The sequence below is a fragment of the Ramularia collo-cygni genome (genome assembly GCF_900074925.1).
Source record: "Ramularia collo-cygni strain URUG2 genome assembly, contig: RCC_scaffold01, whole genome shotgun sequence".
In the NCBI taxonomy this organism is placed as follows: Eukaryota; Fungi; Ascomycota; class Dothideomycetes; order Mycosphaerellales; family Mycosphaerellaceae; genus Ramularia; species Ramularia collo-cygni.
In genome coordinates, this window is record NW_019716255.1 from 108,585 (window position 1) to 126,205 (window position 17,621).

General features: G+C 52.9%; 7 protein-coding genes; 5 read left to right on the forward strand and 2 right to left on the reverse strand.

Annotated features, from left to right (window-relative positions):
• Window positions 1–1,935: 1,935 nt before the first annotated feature.
• Window positions 1,936–4,174, forward strand: RCC_00037 (uncharacterized protein; the record flags this gene model as incomplete). XM_023765192.1 has 5 exons in its annotated part: window positions 1,936–1,948; window positions 2,004–2,015; window positions 2,314–2,363; window positions 2,430–3,839; window positions 3,890–4,174. The coding sequence occupies 5 exons, from the start codon at window positions 1,936–1,938 to the stop codon at window positions 4,172–4,174; spliced, it is 1,770 nt and encodes a 589-aa protein (XP_023620960.1).
• Window positions 4,175–4,481: 307 nt separating this feature from the next.
• On the reverse strand, window positions 4,482–7,253 carry RCC_00038 (probable DNA mismatch repair protein MSH2; the record flags this gene model as incomplete). Its single annotated transcript, XM_023765193.1, has 1 exon — window positions 4,482–7,253. The coding sequence occupies one exon, from the start codon at window positions 7,251–7,253 to the stop codon at window positions 4,482–4,484; it is 2,772 nt and encodes a 923-aa protein (XP_023620961.1).
• A 1,155-nt stretch (window positions 7,254–8,408) lies between these two features.
• On the forward strand, window positions 8,409–8,732 carry RCC_00039 (uncharacterized protein; the record flags this gene model as incomplete). The annotated part of the gene is made up of 1 exon (XM_023765194.1): window positions 8,409–8,732. The coding sequence occupies one exon, from the start codon at window positions 8,409–8,411 to the stop codon at window positions 8,730–8,732; it is 324 nt and encodes a 107-aa protein (XP_023620962.1).
• A 690-nt stretch (window positions 8,733–9,422) lies between these two features.
• Window positions 9,423–11,435, forward strand: RCC_00040 (uncharacterized protein; the record flags this gene model as incomplete). The annotated part of the gene is made up of 1 exon (XM_023765195.1): window positions 9,423–11,435. One exon carries the CDS (start codon window positions 9,423–9,425, stop codon window positions 11,433–11,435), a length of 2,013 nt encoding a protein of 670 aa, XP_023620963.1.
• An 809-nt stretch (window positions 11,436–12,244) lies between these two features.
• On the forward strand, window positions 12,245–14,146 carry RCC_00041 (related to stress protein p66; the record flags this gene model as incomplete). XM_023765196.1 has 2 exons in its annotated part: window positions 12,245–12,260; window positions 12,321–14,146. 2 exons carry the CDS (start codon window positions 12,245–12,247, stop codon window positions 14,144–14,146), a joined length of 1,842 nt encoding a protein of 613 aa, XP_023620964.1.
• Window positions 14,147–14,541: 395 nt separating this feature from the next.
• Window positions 14,542–15,231, forward strand: RCC_00042 (uncharacterized protein; the record flags this gene model as incomplete). The annotated part of the gene is made up of 1 exon (XM_023765197.1): window positions 14,542–15,231. The coding sequence occupies one exon, from the start codon at window positions 14,542–14,544 to the stop codon at window positions 15,229–15,231; it is 690 nt and encodes a 229-aa protein (XP_023620965.1).
• Window positions 15,232–15,767: 536 nt separating this feature from the next.
• On the reverse strand, window positions 15,768–16,326 carry RCC_00043 (uncharacterized protein; the record flags this gene model as incomplete). XM_023765198.1 has 3 exons in its annotated part: window positions 15,768–15,803; window positions 15,857–16,206; window positions 16,257–16,326. The coding sequence occupies 3 exons, from the start codon at window positions 16,324–16,326 to the stop codon at window positions 15,768–15,770; spliced, it is 456 nt and encodes a 151-aa protein (XP_023620966.1).
• Window positions 16,327–17,621: the final 1,295 nt, after the last annotated feature.

The window sequence follows — 17,621 nt, forward strand, 5'->3', positions numbered from 1 at the left end:
GCATGTGACGGACATCAAAAGTCAAGACTTCAGAACCGAGATGCCGAGGTCGTTGGATTCCACGGTTGCGTGGAGATCGGACGAGAGTAATAAAGTGAATTGAAGGTTGCCGCCCCATCTGCTACAGTGTAAAATGCCGTCCCCTATACGAAACTAACAGCATGGTCGTGAAGACATCTTTCGACGAACGGTCAGGTCTCCAAAACACCACTTGTTTTTTTGGTCAAAGCTACGAGTCCGTGAGCGCAGTCGTCGCTTGACTACGGGGAGAGCCAGCAAGCTTCAATTTCCTCTGCCCTCGGGGTCAAGCGACGGGGGGAGCGCGCAAGCCTCAGTATGGTCTGTAGGGAGAACTCGGGGAGGTCCCGTCTCTCGCGGTGTGGCCATGTTATTGTTCCAAACCGGAAGATGCCTTCGAGGTGTAGCTGGCTATCGGAGGTAGAGGACGATGGAACCAGATAAGCACAATAGATGAGTACGAGGTCCAATATTACCGAGCCCTTTGCTACTTTGTTTGTAGAGATCCATGGCAGCTAGGCGCACCTTACGCATTCTCTCAGTCTCCATCGAATTTCCGTTCCGATCCGCAGGCTGCCGTATGGGGGACCTTGCCCCTCTAAAGATCTATGTCTTTCGCAATGCTTTCATTTCTCAGGCTTCTCAGTCTTGGTCGCAAAAACTGCTGGGGTGTGATCGATAGGAAGAGGTCACAGACGTGGTCGTACTTTCAGCTCGCAATAGACAGACCAAGGCTCGGACGAAGCGAGAATACAACGCCAGATCCCAGTGTTCAATGACATTCGATTGCGGATACCAGGCAAGACTTGGGACACCTGCCTTGCACTCCACGATGACCTGTTGTGCTTCCGTGCGAGAAGTAGCTCTCCCGTGTTKAGATACCACGTACACTTTCAGACACTGACCGACCAGCTGTAGATCGGAGGGTGGGTCTCGCAACGATGTCCTGAGGATTACCGCGGAGAGCAAGCGCCAAGGCCCTGAGGCACACACGGCTGTATCGAGAGAGTGCACCGAAGGGCTGGGCGAAGATGGGCGATACTCATGGGTACACTGATTATGCGCTGGTGGGCTACCCCCTTCCTGTGGAAGCCTCGTCTCGTGATTTTGAGGCACCGTTGTCGTTGCTGAAAGATGTAGCAGGTTCGCCTAGGTTGCTGCGTCAAGACCAGCGAAGCAAAACGCTTGAGTCTTTGCATAACTTTGCCATTGTATGTGTTGGTGCAGAGTCGGCGAAGCATAGCAAGCTCTATGGTTGCTTATTCTTGACCGCCGGAATGACAGAGTCCTTGCTGAACAATGAAACATGGTTGCATTGTGTCTGTTGATTAGCAGAATCTAAAGCCGACGCGATGTGATTATTTTGTCAAAAATCGTAGCTCGTCACATGTCTCTCTTCTTTCTGTCGCGAGGCACAGCTCTTGTGATACCACCAAGGGAGCAGGCTTCTTCGCCGTCTGGATGAGATGCAGGGTTGACGTTTTCTAGGACATTGTTTTCCACGAAAACCTGTCATCTCGCTACATGCTAGCGGCCGTCCAGAGCCGTGTCATCGACCCTATCTCGGGGTAGTGCCTTTGCTCCGACCGTTCCACCCGCGGCTAACGACAGCAAGGCCCACATCCGACGAACACGTTTGTGATGGAGCTGGGCCAAACAGGTGATGATGAGAGAGCGAGAATTGCGAAGGTGACATCGTGGTGGGCCATTCGGAAAACAGCTCGATGAAGGACAAGGATGGTCGTCACGCGATTGATCTCCGTACCGGCTTGGCTGCAGGTGCCCTGCGTGAAACGGGAAGCACCGCACGTGTAGCGAAACATGGCAAGGCTTTTCACTGCTCCCTCGACGAGCTGTAATATTTGGTAGACACAAAGACCTGAGAGGCCGTGGAGTACTGCCGATCAAGTCCGGAAAATGTTCATGCCCGGTGAGCGAGACAGCAAGCATGTGTTCTCGCGTATCTAAGCTAATTTCGATGGAAGGAATGTTTGCAGGCAAGTCGTTCCTACTATATTCAGCACGCAGCAACCATGGCAGGAAGCCTTTCCCAAGGCGATAGCTTCGCGCTGTGCGGATGGCTTGACCGTGTGGGTGGCTTAACCGTGACCACCTGAGTCTCCTACGAGCATTTATACATACCCTTGAAGCGACTCAATCCCGTTCACAATGGCCAAGCCCACCTGGTTTGCTGGTCATACTCGCCGAACTATCCGTCGTCGATCTTTGGAGGGCAAGACTTGCGAGCTTGTGTTATGCTCACACATTCATCGAGCTAATTGTTCTCACCTATAGGCGCCGGGCTCAACAATGCCGACCCAGAGGCCGAGAGAGACCCTCCTCGAGTAAGAGAAGCATGGAGGACATGGAGCAGTGTGAGGCCGATGCTGACATCTCATGCCTCACTCTAGATTCCGACTCCAGTGACTTTCCCAATCCGGAGTGCTTATTCCCAAACAGAATGGAGTAATGTCTCGCCGCCACCAAAGCTACAATCATTCTTTTCCAAAGTAGTCCGGCCATCCGATATTTCCGCTGCCCATGTTGAGGCTCTAAACATTCACCTTCTGCCTCCATGTCCACCCGATGAGCTTATACCGTTGGCGGTTGATGGCAGCTCATATCTTCCGCCTTTGTCGCCGAATCAGGCTATAAATGCAGCGTCGTATGCGGAAGTCACAAAGGTGAACGCATGCTCAGCTAAAAAGCAAGCCGACCTCGTCGAACGACTTACAGAGCTAAAGCTAAGTAACGATGCTGGCTTTCGCACAATCACACGCACTACGAAACACGGGACCAAACCGCCCAAGCTCAGCTGGCTGCGGAAGTTCTGGGAAGGGCTTGAAAGCGTTTCGCAGTATTGGGACACCTCTCTGGACTGTTACTACGAAACGGAATCGGTGACGACTGAGCCCGAGAAGGGTGCAAAGCGGCTACGAATGGACTCCGTCCAAGGCGAGACCTTGGTTCGAAACAAGAATGGGCCTCCGCACGAGATTGCCTCCAGCGATGACGAAGCTGGCCCAGGCATTGAGTCAACAAATGACTCTCACGCATCCGAAAGGGCAAATGAGAATTGCACTCAACCAAATGGCTTCAGCCCTGGCCAAGCAAACGGAGGGGAGTCCTCGAGCACGTCAACAGATTCACGCAAGTGCTGGCGGTACAGAGGTCGACGGACAGCTTCTGGACGAGACATGCCAGATCAATTCCGTTCAGACACTGTTCGCGCTTTTGTCGAAGCTGCTGCATGGCCTTTCAACTGCTCCGTGGCACCACCACGTCATATGCCCATTGTGCAAATGAATCGACTGAACATTCCTGTAAGACAAACAGCGGCTGTGTACCGCAATCCAAAAGAACGCAGCAGAGTGCGGGCGGGCTTTCTCGAAGGCCCTGTACTTACAATCCAATGCCGACCGGACACGGACTTTGACGCACCTAGCTTGACCATCGAGCAGATGAAGACACGAGCACGGCTCGACTTGATGCGAGAGTTGGGTGCGCTACTTCAGCTGGCTCAGGAACGTCGGAGACACGGGAAGGCTGAGCATCGCTCTGGCGAAGGCAAGTGGTGGACTAGCAAGCCGCGGTGGGGAGGTGGGCGTGACGGAGAGCTCTTGAGCGATGGCGGCAATGCAAATGTGCCAGAAGTGCCGCCTAATACTGATGCCATGCTTGGTGCGCCGAAGCCGAGAAGCCCTCGAAAGAAGAAAACGCCTGCCATGCTTTGGAAGGAACTAAGATGTGGGAGCAAGATGTGGGATCCGCGCATTGCGTACGAGGCGATCGGCAAAGACGCCGACTCTGCTTGGGATGAGGTCAGTCAAGCATTGGTACTCGGTGGAATTGCATGCTAATTATCAGCAAGGTCTTCATGGTTTCGTCGCTGAATCACCACATATCCATTCTCAAGCTGCGAGTCCACGGCGCTTACGTTGAGTATCTTCAATCGGAGACACTACCAGATCCCCTCCCGACGGACAAAGATTGGTGCTCGCCAAAGCTGCAGCGCTCGCAGTGGTTTGATCTCCTGGATGTTGGCCAACGAGTAGAGGCATTTCGTGCTCTATGGGGTGTCATCGCATATCTAATGCGGGAGATGGACAGTCTTACGAAAGCTGGAGCCGAGGACGACGCTGGCAAGTCTGATTGACAGGGTGTTAACCCGAAAATCCTCAGCATTGCTCAGTAATACCAAGTCGGGTGCGAGCGGTATCTGTGAGGCATGTGCAGTTGGGCTAACAGAGCCATGAGTCACATTATTATCAGCACTTCAAAGAGCGGAGCCACAGCGATGGACAAACGGAGCCACCTGCCACTTTTAGCTAAACTACATCAACATCGAACCTTGCGAACTCATTTCCTCCGGCTGATGTACAGACTCCATGCCCATATAGAAACAACAAAGCCATCATTCATAAACAGTCAATCCCAACCCGATCGGCATTGTTGCGAGTTCTTCAGAGCGCCTTCACAGTCTGAAAGAAGGGATTTGCCATGAGCGCTTCGTTCCCCTGCACCAAGTCTTTCATGCGTTGGACCTGCTCCTCCTTGCCCAGGTTCTCTGCTTCCACCTGCTTCTTCCACTCGGTGAGAACCTCCTTGAGCATCTTACTGCCGAGCTCAACTTCGTCCTTGCTGRCCTGCGTTTTAACACCCTCGCGCTTGCCAGAGAAGTCTTCGAGTTCGTCGGCCTTTCGTTTCGCCATGTTGATGACCTTTTGTGGAAAGCGGACGAGCTCGGCGACGTGTATTCCGAAGGATTGATCACTAATACCGGGTTCGACTTTGTATAGGAGAGTAACTTCTTGGCGTCGGTTGTTATTTGGGTCGCCTTGCATCGTTGTGTCTTCGCCATCGCCAATGTGCGCTACAACGTGCAAATTCTGCACTTGCGGGTATGTATCGACCAGGGCCGTGAGCTCGTGGAAGTGTGTTGCGAACATGGTAAACGATCCAATCTCCTTGACGATGTGCTCGCTGATAGCCCATGCCAGACCGAAGCCGTCGTAGGTGCTTGTGCCTCGGCCGAGTTCGTCAATGATGACCAGAGACTCTTTGGTGGCTGTCTTGAGGATGTTGCTAGTCTCCAGCATTTCAGCCATGAAAGTACTGACGCCCTTGAGCTGGCTGTCACTTGCTCCAACACGAGCGAGGATACAGTCGAAAAGCGTGAGCTCTGCCTCAGTGCAGGGAACGAAGCAGCCCACTTGTGCCATCAAGGCAATGACGCCTATCTGTCTAATATATGTGGACTTGCCGCCCATGTTGGGTCCAGTGATGATGAGGAATTCTGACTCGTCCCGAATCATGGACACATCGTTGGTGATGAATGAGATGTCATCCTGCATCTCCATGCAGGGGTGACKAGCCTCTTTGAGAATCGTGCTGCCAGTCCCGCGTGGATGTATTTTGGGCCGAATGTATGCGATGGGAGCATGAACAGAGACGTGCGCAAAGCTAACTATCACGTCCAGGTGTGCCAAGACGCCCGCGAGCTTCTCAATCACAGGGCAATATGATGCCGCAACGTTGACAACCTCGCTAACAAGACCAAGCTGCGTGCGGGTATAGCTCTCAGTAAGCTTGGTGAACTCACTGCTCATGTCTTTCAGCTTCAAGGTAGTAAAGTAGGTCCCGTTCTTTTGGGTGGCGATCTCCTGGTATTCTCTTTTATTCCGGATCACACTGGCTTCGTTCCGGGTCAGACGCAGACACCAGCCATTGATTTTGTGGTTCTCAAGCAAAAGCTTCTTCTCGGTATCAAGTCCCAGGTCATCACCGACCCTTTCATGCTCTCGCTCGATGCTGTATCTGATGGAATCAATCTTCTTCCGGATGACGCGTAGAGTGTCGTCGAACTCGGGCTTGATGATGTACTCATGGTTGTCTATTGCGTCCAGATCCACCGTCGACTCTACCATCTCAACTAGCCGTGAAAGGCTGTTGGAGTACTCTTGCAGCTTGGTCGTGTATGATGCGTCAAGAGCGTCCTTGTGTGCTTCGTCCATGACTCCCTCAAAAGTGCCAAGAAATTCAGGCAAGCGAATAGCTACCTGGTATGCTCGGACGACATCTTCCAGGGTTGCCTTTTTCCGCTGGAATTTCTTGGCGAGCCTGTACAAATCGGGTATTGATCTCAAATGCTGTTCTTGAAGGGTTTGGCGTAGCTCGGTGTCTTCGACAAACGCTTCCACCAGTGCTTGTCGCTTTTCGATCTCGTCCAAATCCATGAGAGGCTGCTTTAGCCACTGAGCCAGGAGTCGACTTCCAACAGGCGTCTTGCAGTTGTTTAGCAGACCGTACAGGTTCATTGTCTTCGACCCATCTCTAGGGCCAGGCATGAGATTCAGGGCTTTCAATGCAGAAGAGTCGAGCTTCRTGAATTGGCAAAGGTCATGCTGATACAGCTTATACTCGCCGAAGTTGCTCGAATCAGACATGATGCCAAGGTACTTGATGAGGGCGCCCGCAGAGCTCATCGCGAGCTTCAGATCGGTCTGCGGGAGCTTCGCATTCTCATCTCGAAGCAGGCGCGCGATATCTTGCTCGATGTCCTTATTCCCAAAGCTTCCTGCTGGAAGCTCAGAAACAACACAGTTACAATTATCCGCAATGGCACGCAGCTTGCTGAGCTCAGGATCCTTCTTGGTGGCGTCCATCTGTACAAGACATTCCTTCACCCCAAGCTGGATAATGAGCGACTCAAAGTTGGAGTACACATCGTTATCGACGAATTCGCTCACCCCAAGCTCTCGCACGCTGGCATCTGCAAAGCATRCGCCAACGTTGCGGCCTTCGGTCGCCTTTACTGAGACTTTGACAGCGAGAATGATCGGAGCAGACTCAACATGGCCACCAAGATCATCCTCGATGTCTTGAAGATTTCCAGGCGACGCTTGCTTTGCGACTTGCCATTGGCCTCGTCCTGATGTTTGAAGGACCTCGACTCGCTTTCCTAGCCTGAAGATGGCTTCCCGGAGAAATGTACGGTAGACCGTGACGGTCATGGTGACCGAAGGTAGTCCGGGGTTCTTTCCCAGCGTCTTCAGCACGGAGGTTGTCCTGTATTGAGTTCGGGCAATGTAGTCTGCATCATCTCCGTGGGCTGATAGAAAGTCGCCTCTATCAAAGATCCTGAGCGTACCAGCGGGCTTGTCAGCTTCGAGCTGATGAAAAGTCTTGACGAAGCCATTTTCATCGTCCACCTTTAGCTCAGGTCGGGAACCCATCTTGTCGTTCTGTTAGATGGATTGTGGTTGAGAGTCGCGAAAATGGCAGGCACGCGAAGAAGACGCGACCAGATTTAAACTTTGGAGGAAGGTTTGCCGAGCTCCTGATGCTCAAGTCTTTGATCTCTCCAGGAGTACTCCAGAGTAAGAACGGCCTTTTGACGCATCAGATCGATGTTGCCGACAGATATCATCTTGGATATCCTGGCTGCAACTCTTGCGATGTTCCAAAACCAGGTACAGAGGGCGGTGGCCGCGTGAAGATTAATGACTGGAGGTTTACACCAAGTTCATCCTTTCGTGGCTGCACCCAGCCCTTTCTTTGGTTTGCGGAGAGGATCTCCAACACGTGCCCTGGCTGGAATGTACACCCATCAAACATACTGGATCGATTCGCAGTGTACTCGACACTCCCTCAAGAAGTCTGTACACGGCTTTGACAAGAAAAGGATACAGTGATACTACCCCAACCCTAACCCCGGAAAAGATCGCGAAGCATGCGGTTCGCAAATCTCACGTAGAAACTTCTACCACGGCCACAGAATGGTTGAGACTAGAATTAGAATGTGCGGGAAGACAGGCACGTCATCTCCAACTGCAAAAAAAGCAAGGTCGGGTAAAGGGCTCAACAGTTTCACGATATGGCATATCGCTCGCATCCATAGCATCAATACAGCAAGTGAGAAATCGCTTCATTTCCTCCCTAGGTCTGTCTCAAAGAAATGTTCCAGCTGCGCAGTACCATCGTGCACCCTGCTTGCGTCCCCTCCCTCATAATGATTGCAGATTTCCGCAGCGACACCTCCGGCTCTGTGGAACAAATCCGATTGCCAGTGTGGATCGGATGACATGTCGTCTCAAAGAATGGCAGCTTCTCGGTTTTTGGGTCTTGCAAGCGTCCGAAACAAACTCCGACACAAAGGCTGGTTTTCATCGCAAGCAAGCCTTATCGGCTATATTTATAGCGTCCCAGCGTTCCAGGGAGAGTTGCACACACAGAGAGCAACATGGCTTCCACTGCAACCAACGCACCGCAGCTTTACGTGACAATCGAGGGTCTCCGCGCTCAGATCATTGGTAAGTCGGGTGTATTAATAGAAGCTCCCCCCCAACAGATCGGTTGAATCCTGACAGACGTGTGAAGCCAACGCGACCATGGTCTTCACTGTGCCCGCAACCTTGTTTGACAAAGACCCCAAGGAGAAAGATGGCAATGCAATTGGAAAGAACAAGAAAGACATGATCTTCGATGTTGTCGTTGCCAGTCAGTCTCAGTCGGAATCCTTCAGAGCGATGCTTGTATGTGGTGACTTGATGAGACGGAGTTCGATCGCTACCGGACGGATCGGTGGCAGTGTGGGCGAAGCGCTGTACAGTCTGCTGCGGCTGTTGATGACGGAGTTGAGTACCAAGGCAGTGCCGGCGATGTTGGATGCGGAGGCTCGACCAGATGGGCATATTGACAAGAAGTTCTTCTAACGCTTGTGGGAGAATAAGGAGACAAAAGACTGCAGACGCTGGAATGAGAGGCAATAATCATGTTTCTGATGGGTGATAGATGGGCAGAAATATGGAATGTCAAAGCGGTATAGCCTGCTGCTAGTAGCCGCCTGACCGGTCCTGTTCTTTTAATGACCTTTTTGCATGGACGCGAAGCCTCCAAACCTACCGTGGTGACGCACCTCAGAGGCGCGAAAACCAAGGTGTAGTCACATACTGGCAGTCGAATGCACATGATTCGCGAATGTGATCAAAAGGTCAAGTCRACCTGGCAGTTCAACGTGAAGTGGAAGATTGAATGCCAAGAAATTCTGATGACGAGAAGTGAGAACGTCTCTCCGACACGACTTCACTCTAACCCTCTGTCGCGCTCTCCACCAGCTTAGCTCCGGTCGGCATCGTCAAWGCAACCACCAAAGACCGACAACGTCTATTACAATCTCAGTCCCAACCATCCAGGTACGAACACGTGAAACCCCAACCTCGCAGCGCGCAGGCTCTGCCGTTCAGACCTTTCCGCCCACCGCCGATAGCTTCACTCGGCATTACTTCAACCTCACCTGGCGCTGCGTAGGCACATGCTAGTTGAGTAATAATTTCTCAACACGTCAACTGTCAGCTCGAGATAACTGGAAACTATTGTTTGATTTACCTGCTACCACAAGCGACATGTCGCAGCAAACCGGCACCGGCCAGAACATACCATTGATCCGCCCGGAACAGATCCCCGGACTGCCTTATATCTCAGAAGAGACCAAGCAGCAATACAAACATGGGCTTGCGAATCTTTGGCGTCTTTATGAGGGTAGTCAAGCGGGAACCAAGGAACATACGGATGCGCTTGACAAGATCAGGACAGCCAGCACCAAACTCATGAGCATGATGACGGTCGGCAAGAGTGGAAATGGCAACAACAGGCCCGGATCTGGAGGAGGACAGCAACGACCAGGTTCTCAACAGATGACTGCCCAGCAGCAGCAGCAACAGCAGCAGCAGGGCATTGTACCGCAATTGGCCGCAGCTCAGGGACAGCAGCAGCAGGGCCAGCGAGGACCACAACAGCAGCAGGGACAGCAAGGTCAGCGGCCGGGAGGACAGCCAGGACAGGGTCAACAAGCGTGGACGCCCAAGCAGCAACACGAGCTGGATTCGATCAGCCTCGTGCAGCCTGCGAACATGTCGAACACGCAGTGGGACTCGTACAAGGGACAGCTGCAGGCTGGGCTGCGCGACGCCATTCAGAAGCGCGATCTGCATGTCCAGCGATATAACATGTTTCAATCACAGGTCCGCAGCTTCGAAAATTCAGGTAGGGCGATTTCAGACAAAGCGCACCTGCAAGTGGCCGAATGCCGGAAGACGGCCGAGGCGGCAGCGAACAACTTCAGACTTTTGAAGATCAAAGCCAGTGGAGGTGATTCTAATCAAGCCAATCAAGCCATGGCGCAAGCGCAAGCACAAGCCCAGGCTCAGCAGCAGCAGCAGCAGCGCGCGAATGCTCAGCAGGGCCAGGCGGCTCAACATCAGCAACAGCAGCAGCCCGACGCAAAGCCGGCAAATCTTCAGGGCGGGCGCAATTCGCTCTCTCCTCAACAGTTCCAGAACGGATTCCAGCAGCAAGCGCCGAATCAGCAAAGCGCGCCTGGACAAATGGCTCAGCAGAATATGCAACAGGCGCCGGTTGCGCCGCAACAAACTTCCCCACAATCAGCTTCGCAACCTCAGTTCCAACAGAGCCTCGCGCAGCAACAACATCCCAATCAACAGCCTCGTCCACCACAGATCAACACCCAGCAGATTCAGCCGCAGCATCAGCAGCAGCAAGGTACCCCCGGGTCCGCATTACCTCCTAGTGGCACACCGCAGAACCCACAGCGCCCACAACCGCTTTCGCACTCGGCTGCCATGTCACAAGCGGCCGAAAATTATAATCGCTCGCAGCAGCAAACTCAGCAACAGCAGCAGCAGCAGCAGCAGCAACAGCAGCAACAGCAGCAGCAGCAGCAGCAGCAGCAGCAGCAGCAACAGCAGCAGCCTGCGCAGGTTCCTCAAGCTGTGCCTCCGTTCAATGGAAATCAGGGGCCAGGCCAGCACCAATCCAAGGACCAAGCATCATACCCAAACCTTCAAAACACAACCAACTCAAGTACGAACCCCAACTCAAAGTTTCCAATCCCGAAAATGTTATCCATCGACCCGCGCAGTCAAGTTCCCGTGGCTGGCCCTGCATCGCGCCCATCTATGTACAGCGCTGGCATGATGAACCAACCCGCGCTACAACGTGCCCCTCCGTACACCCTTGAGGGCGAAGGTGACCGCGTCCTCAGCAAGCGCAAGTTGGACGAGCTCGTGCGTCAAGTCACAGGCTCGGCACCTTCATCAGACAACAGTGAATCGTCGTCTGTGCTGGCGCCCGATGTCGAGGAGTCCATCATGGAAGTCGCCGACAACTTCGTGGATGACGTCATAACTTCGGCGTGTCGTCTCGCGAAGCTCCGCCCAACCCAAACTCTGGATCTTCGCGACGTTCAGATGGTACTGGAGCGCAACTACGGCATTCGCATTCCGGGCTACGGACTGGACGAGACGCGCACCGTGCGGAAGTTCAACCCTGCACCGGGTTGGCAGAGCAAGATGCAAGCCGTGCAGGCTGGGAAGGTTATGGGCAATCGGGACTCTTAGAACGAGTCCCGAGCTACCAAGCCACCTCATACGCCTCGCAAAACGCCTTTTAAGCGGAAGCGTAAGGACGACGCAAATGCTGTCTGAATCTGGCCGCTGGAAGGGGTCGTAGAGACGAGGAAATGGGAAATGAAGGGTTGTTTATTGACGTATGGATGGGCCAAGTCTCGGCGAAGACTCGCGGGGGGTTTTCTCACAAATGATATCACAGACTTTGGCATAGGTTGAGCAAGGCGTTTGGTTTTGAATTGTGTATCATAACACGTACTGTTTGAATTCAAGATGATACCCATGATCTACGTTGTACAAATTTCGGGCGAGGTGGTTCTCAACTTCCATACATTTCTCCGAAATCGACACTTAGGAAATGCGGAACAGATTGTCTAACTTACATCTGACGGCTTTACTCGCCCCGACCACGTTGTCATGGTAGACTCGTCGTAAATCCATCATGAAGCTGCTTAATGATGTCGTCTTGTAGAGCGTTTGCGGTAGACGTTGGCTGCTGCTGGCCCGCCATCTCATTGAAGCATTTGATGAACTTGGTTTCTGCATGCCGTCTCGCTCTGGATTTTATCGGACGACATCTTGCGAAATAAAGTATCGCCGAAGTTGTTGTAGATACATGTAGACAGCCCACGCGTCGAGAAGACGCGACGTGATTGTCTCGATTTGTGCCACGACTAGGTTGTGTGATCAAGGCCCTGAACAACAGCATTGCGTCAGTTATCAGCTGCAACTTGGCGAAAGCATGTGCAGATTGCCAGTGTCAACATTGCTAGTAAACAACCATTGAATCCATTGCGACCATGTCGATTACCTCTGGTACGGTTCAGCCGCGCTCACACATGTGATACTCCAAGATGTCCTGACGTTCTCTCGCAGAGGCCATCTGGGCCGCTTCACCCACCACAACTCGCGGCGCACCCACACCGCTGTCCAGCGACTTCAAGGGCGAACGTATCACTTACGCCTCCAATAAATCAATCTTCGTCCGGTCGATTGACGATCCCGCTGTCTCGAAACAGTACACTCAGCACACAGCTCAGACGACCGTTGCTCGCTTCTCTCCGTCAGGCTTCTACATAGCTTCGGGCGATGTCTCTGGCAGCGTACGAGTGTGGGATGCTGTCGGAGCGGAAAGCACCAAAGGCGAATATCATATCGTCGCTGGTAAGATAAGCGACATTGCATGGGACGGTGATAGCCAGCGCATTATTGCAGTAGGAGATGGCAAGGAGCGCTTTGGACATTGCATCACCGCAGACTCAGGAAACAGTGTTGGAGAGATCAGTGGTCACAGTCAGCAGATCAACTGTGTGAGCATACGACAGCAGCGACCACTCCGAGCGGCCACTGGAAGCGACGATATGAGCATGTGCTTCTTTCACGGAGCTCCCTTTAAATTCAACACCAGTGTCAGGGGCAAGCACGACAAGTTCGTGTACGGGACGCAGTTCTCGCCAGATGGTGCAAGTCTGGTAACTGTGGGAAGTGATCGAAAGATTTGGCTGTATGATGGCAAGACAGGTGAGGCGCAGAAGCAAATTGGAGAGGGAGAGCACAAGGGAAGCATTTTTGGCGTGTCGTGGGCTCAGGACAGCAAGAAGCTTGTTACTTGCTCAGGGGACCAGACGGTCAAAATCTGGGATGTAGAGGTCGGAAAGTGTACGCAGAGTTGGCGGCTAGGCGGCGAGAGTGGTGTGAGCATCCCCGATCAGCAGGTCGGAGTCACTTGGCCTGGTGGGCGCAGCGATGGGCTAGTCATCTCTGTGGACTTGGAGGGCAACCTGAACTACTTTCAAGAAGGAAGTGCGAAGCCTGTCAAGGTTATCCGTGGGCACTCCAAAGCYATTACGGCCGCTGCCGCTGCTCCTGGCAGCAAGACACTCTGGACGGGCAGCTATGATGGACGCGCTCGCTCTTGGGATCTTGCACACGGCGCTGCAGACCTCATCGATGGCGAGACACACTCAAACTACGTCTCGGGGATTGCCACCGAGGCTAACGGAGACCGTGTCTACAGTGTCGGCTGGGACGACACTCTTCGCACCGTCGATGCCTCCCAGCTCTCCTTCACCGGCAATGCCATCAAATGTGATGGTCAGCCAAAGAGCATAGCCGTTGCAACAGTCGCTGGCAAATCGTACACACTCGTCGCCACCGCTACAGGGATCACAAGCTACGTTGACGGCAGCGAGACGTCCAAGCAGAAAACTCCGTCGCCTCCCACATGTATAGCAGCTTCTGGCGAGACTGTTGCCGTCGGATCCGACGACAAGACAGTACATCTCTTCAGCGCTGCGACACCCACATCTTTCGATGACATGGTCGTTCTGAAAGATGCCACTTCACCCGTCTCTGCTCTGGCTTTCTCGAACGATGGCACGCATCTCGCTGTTGGGCTCAGCAACGGCAAGATCTTTGCCTATAGCAAGACATCTGGTACATGGATGCTGGAAACCAACCGCTGGTCCGCACATACCGCGCGTGTAACGAGTATAGCCTGGTCCCCGGATGGAACGAAGGCCGTCAGTGGTGCCTTGGACACAAACGTGTTTGTGTGGAGTCTGGCAGATCCTGGCAAGAGAGTCAAGGCCCTCAATGCTCATCAGGGAGGCGTTGGCGGTGTAGTTTGGGTTGATGCAGACAAGGTCGTCAGCAGCGGWGCAGATGCTGCGGTCAAGGTCTGGAAGGTGCAGGGACTATGACCAGACCGATTGTGGTGCATTACGGATGATGTTGATAGATGTATAGGAGCACAAAAGGTTCTTCCTCCTGAAAAATGTCTCCATGCACAATGGAGAACATGCAAAAGCCCAATGGGACGCGGAAAGTATGGGAGCAGAAGAGGGAGGGTAGACGGCGACGCGGACCAGAGGCCCCTCCACGCCAGCGAAGAGAATCTTGAGAAAGTGACAGACGGTCCAGCTTCATTTCGCAAGTCTCCRCCACTTTTCCAACTCCGCAAAATACCAACGACAACGCGCGACATTGATCCTCCCGCATCGCAATCTAGTAACAACAAGAAATGTCATGCTCTCAAAAGCTAGCGCTTGGTCGCCAACGGAGATTGAAGCTCTACCAGAACCTTCAACATCGACACATGCAGCTCAGCAGTCCGAATATGAAGCTCCAAACTGTGAAGTTGGCTGAGACTTACGACAAAGACTTCAAAACCGCTTTTGCGCTACAACTTCGAGCGAACGAGCTGTTCCGTGGCACGGACAAGTACGTACAGGCTTGGAAAGAGGCATGCAAGACCCTTGTCACGAAGCTCAAGAGTGTGGACGACTATGCTAAGGAATTGAGGGAGTTCTTGGACGGTCTTCGTGAGAAGGAAAGTGAGGGCCCATCACCAACACCAAGCAGTCAGTCGAGTGCAGGAAGCGTGGGAACCAAGCGTCGTATGACACCACCACCAACGCCACGGACAGTATCGAAAGCGACTCCACAGCCTACACCGCAGTCAACGGCTCAGTGGACACCCGTGCCATTATTACCTCCAACTCCCCAGCCAAGCAATGCAGCGACGGTCGTGTCTTTATCAACCAGACCGCCAACACCACAACAACCCACGGATTCCAATAAGCGCAAAGCCGACGTCATTATTTTGGACGACAGCGACGAGGAAATTGTGAAGATCGCCGCAGCTCTTCGCAAGGGAAGGAAGAAAGCCCGCATCGAAAACGAGCTCCGCAAGTACAATTTGTCACTAGGAGCGTTGGCAACGCAAGTTAAGATTAGGAAGGAAGAGGAGCCGCAGGTGGAACTTGAAGAATACGATTTTCATTAAAGAAGTAGCCTGTTGGGGTCACGAAGCGTTCGAGGGTACATTATTTTGTGAAAGAGGAGAGTTATTGCATTGAGGAGAAGCAAGGAAAGGTTTCCAGAGAATTTAGGACATGGGGTAATGAGTTACGCACGAGTGAAGCAGAGCTTGACTTCGGGGGATGTGCACGTTGAGTGAAGATTTTGGGCTGAGACCTGCATGAGAGCTGCATGCCATGGAACCTCCAAGCATGTGGGAAATTGCTGAGCATGAGCTGTGAAGTGCAGCCATGAAGGGTTAGTGCTAGTCATCGAAGGCAAACAGGTGGGTGCGCTTGAAGGAGATTTCGAACGTGGACCTGAACTTTTGAGCTGTCTACGCCTTTGYCTTTCTGATTATTCCCCTGCACTTGTCATTGTGCCGACTTTTGAGCTGTCTGTCGCCTTGTCCTTTCCGATTATCTCCTTGCACTTATCCTCGTGCGAACTTTTGGGCTGCTGTTATCGACTCTGTGTACTGTGTCTCTTGACTTCTTCTTCTAGTCATTTGCAATCCATCTCTTACTTCATGCCCTCCATTTTTATGGGGCGCTCTGCCTACCGGGGTATCAGAGAGCGCTACTCGTTGACTTCATTCCATTGTGACTTACCAGAATGCGCTGCTCAGCCGCGAACTGGAAACCGCCCTCAACCATACCGTAGTCGACTGATCCTCCAGCACACTTCTCTGCGTTCTTCATCGTGCCCAGGAGATTCTCCGTGTACCACTCAAGTGCCTCGCAGGTGACGAGCAGCAGACCATCCAGTGCGTCTTCGGCGGTGGGGGCGAGAGGGGAGCTAGCGATGATACGTACATTTGGGCTGCGGCACAGGAGTGTGGCACGCATCTGCTGCGAGCCAGATACGATAACTTGGAAGATCTCGTGTGGCTTCAGGATGCCGAAGGTCTGGAAGGAGGCGCTCTTGACCACCTCTTGTGGGTAGAGGGTGGCCGCGTTGGCTATCGCTTGTGTCAGTCGAAGCTCTTGATTTGAGGTTGGGATTACATACCGATGATTTGCTCGCGCAGACCGTGCATGGAGAAGTCGTAGGACGAGAGGGCGCTTGGAGTGGTTTCCATCTCGAGAAGTTTGGTGGTGGGTGACACGGTGGTTTGTGATGGCTTGTGATTGTGTGGGGATTGCGGATGAAGTGGGTTGAGTGTTGGTGACGAGGGTGACCAGCAGATGGGAAGGATGGAAAAGTCCGTATAAAAGTTATTGGGGGAATATATTTTGTGCAGATTCAAGCACATCCCGCGACATCGGGATCAGCACAATGTGAATGATTTTCCTCATTGTCGATTTGCTGACGCCTGCACCACGGGCCATCTACTCGCCCGTTCAGGAAGGCGTGCTGTGGGGAAGGTGAGGTTCGCCGGTGTTCATGGCCCAGATGGTAGGAACAAACGCTCCATTCATTCTTGACTGCTCCTAATAGGCCTTGGAGAGATCTGGAGTGAAGTCCCGAGCGGTTGTGGAGGTTTCAGCAGATGCCAACCATCTTTTGAAAGACGAAGTGAAGTGAAGCATCCTGCTTGCGGTGGATGATGGAGTAGGATGATGAACTTGTGAGAACATGAGATAGTGACACCGTGAAGAGAAGAGACTGTGGTGGTGGCAGACGAACTTATATCCACAACGTAACTCTTTGATACTTATCTTCTTTGTGTACAAGCGATTTCCAGCTCATGCGATGGGCCATTTGCCAGTGATGTCTACGCCCGGTACCATCTACCAGAAGGTGAAGTACGGAGTACGTAGACATCAGTCGATGCTGACGGTAGGGGTTGGAAGATGAGAGATCGCGTGGCAAACTTGGGGCTTCCCGGACTTCGATGTCCCTCAAGCATTTCCTGCTCTGCCCATATCCCTGCCCATGACCATGCCATGGCTGGGGCACGTTAATGAGGCATTCTCGCCAGTGCCGCGGGAGTTCTCGCCAAGTTCCCATGGGACTATGAATACGCTCAAACTTGCTCAAGGCCGTGTTGATATAATGTTCCCGAGTTCCTGCGTTCGAATGTGACATTGTTCTGTGCTGCGACGGCTACAGTGCGGATATCTTTGAGTTTCGACCGGTTTTCAAATCTCCAGTTGCCGTCGCCGTCAGTCGCCGCTCCACCGACACCATCGTGTWTATCCCCGTCCTTGCTTTCCCACAGGCAAGCCTTTGACTCCGTACTCCCGTGCGGACCATTCATGGCAAGCATCGCTTCGCTTCTTGGCTTTTCAGTCAGCTTGAGATGAYGCCTCCATTGTCATATTTTTGGCTGCGAAAGGCCTAGTGATTCTAACCATGCAGCTCTTCGTTACAGTCCGACCTGACTCCTGGACTGCAGATGACGACGACGAAGAAGCATCATTTCATCATTCG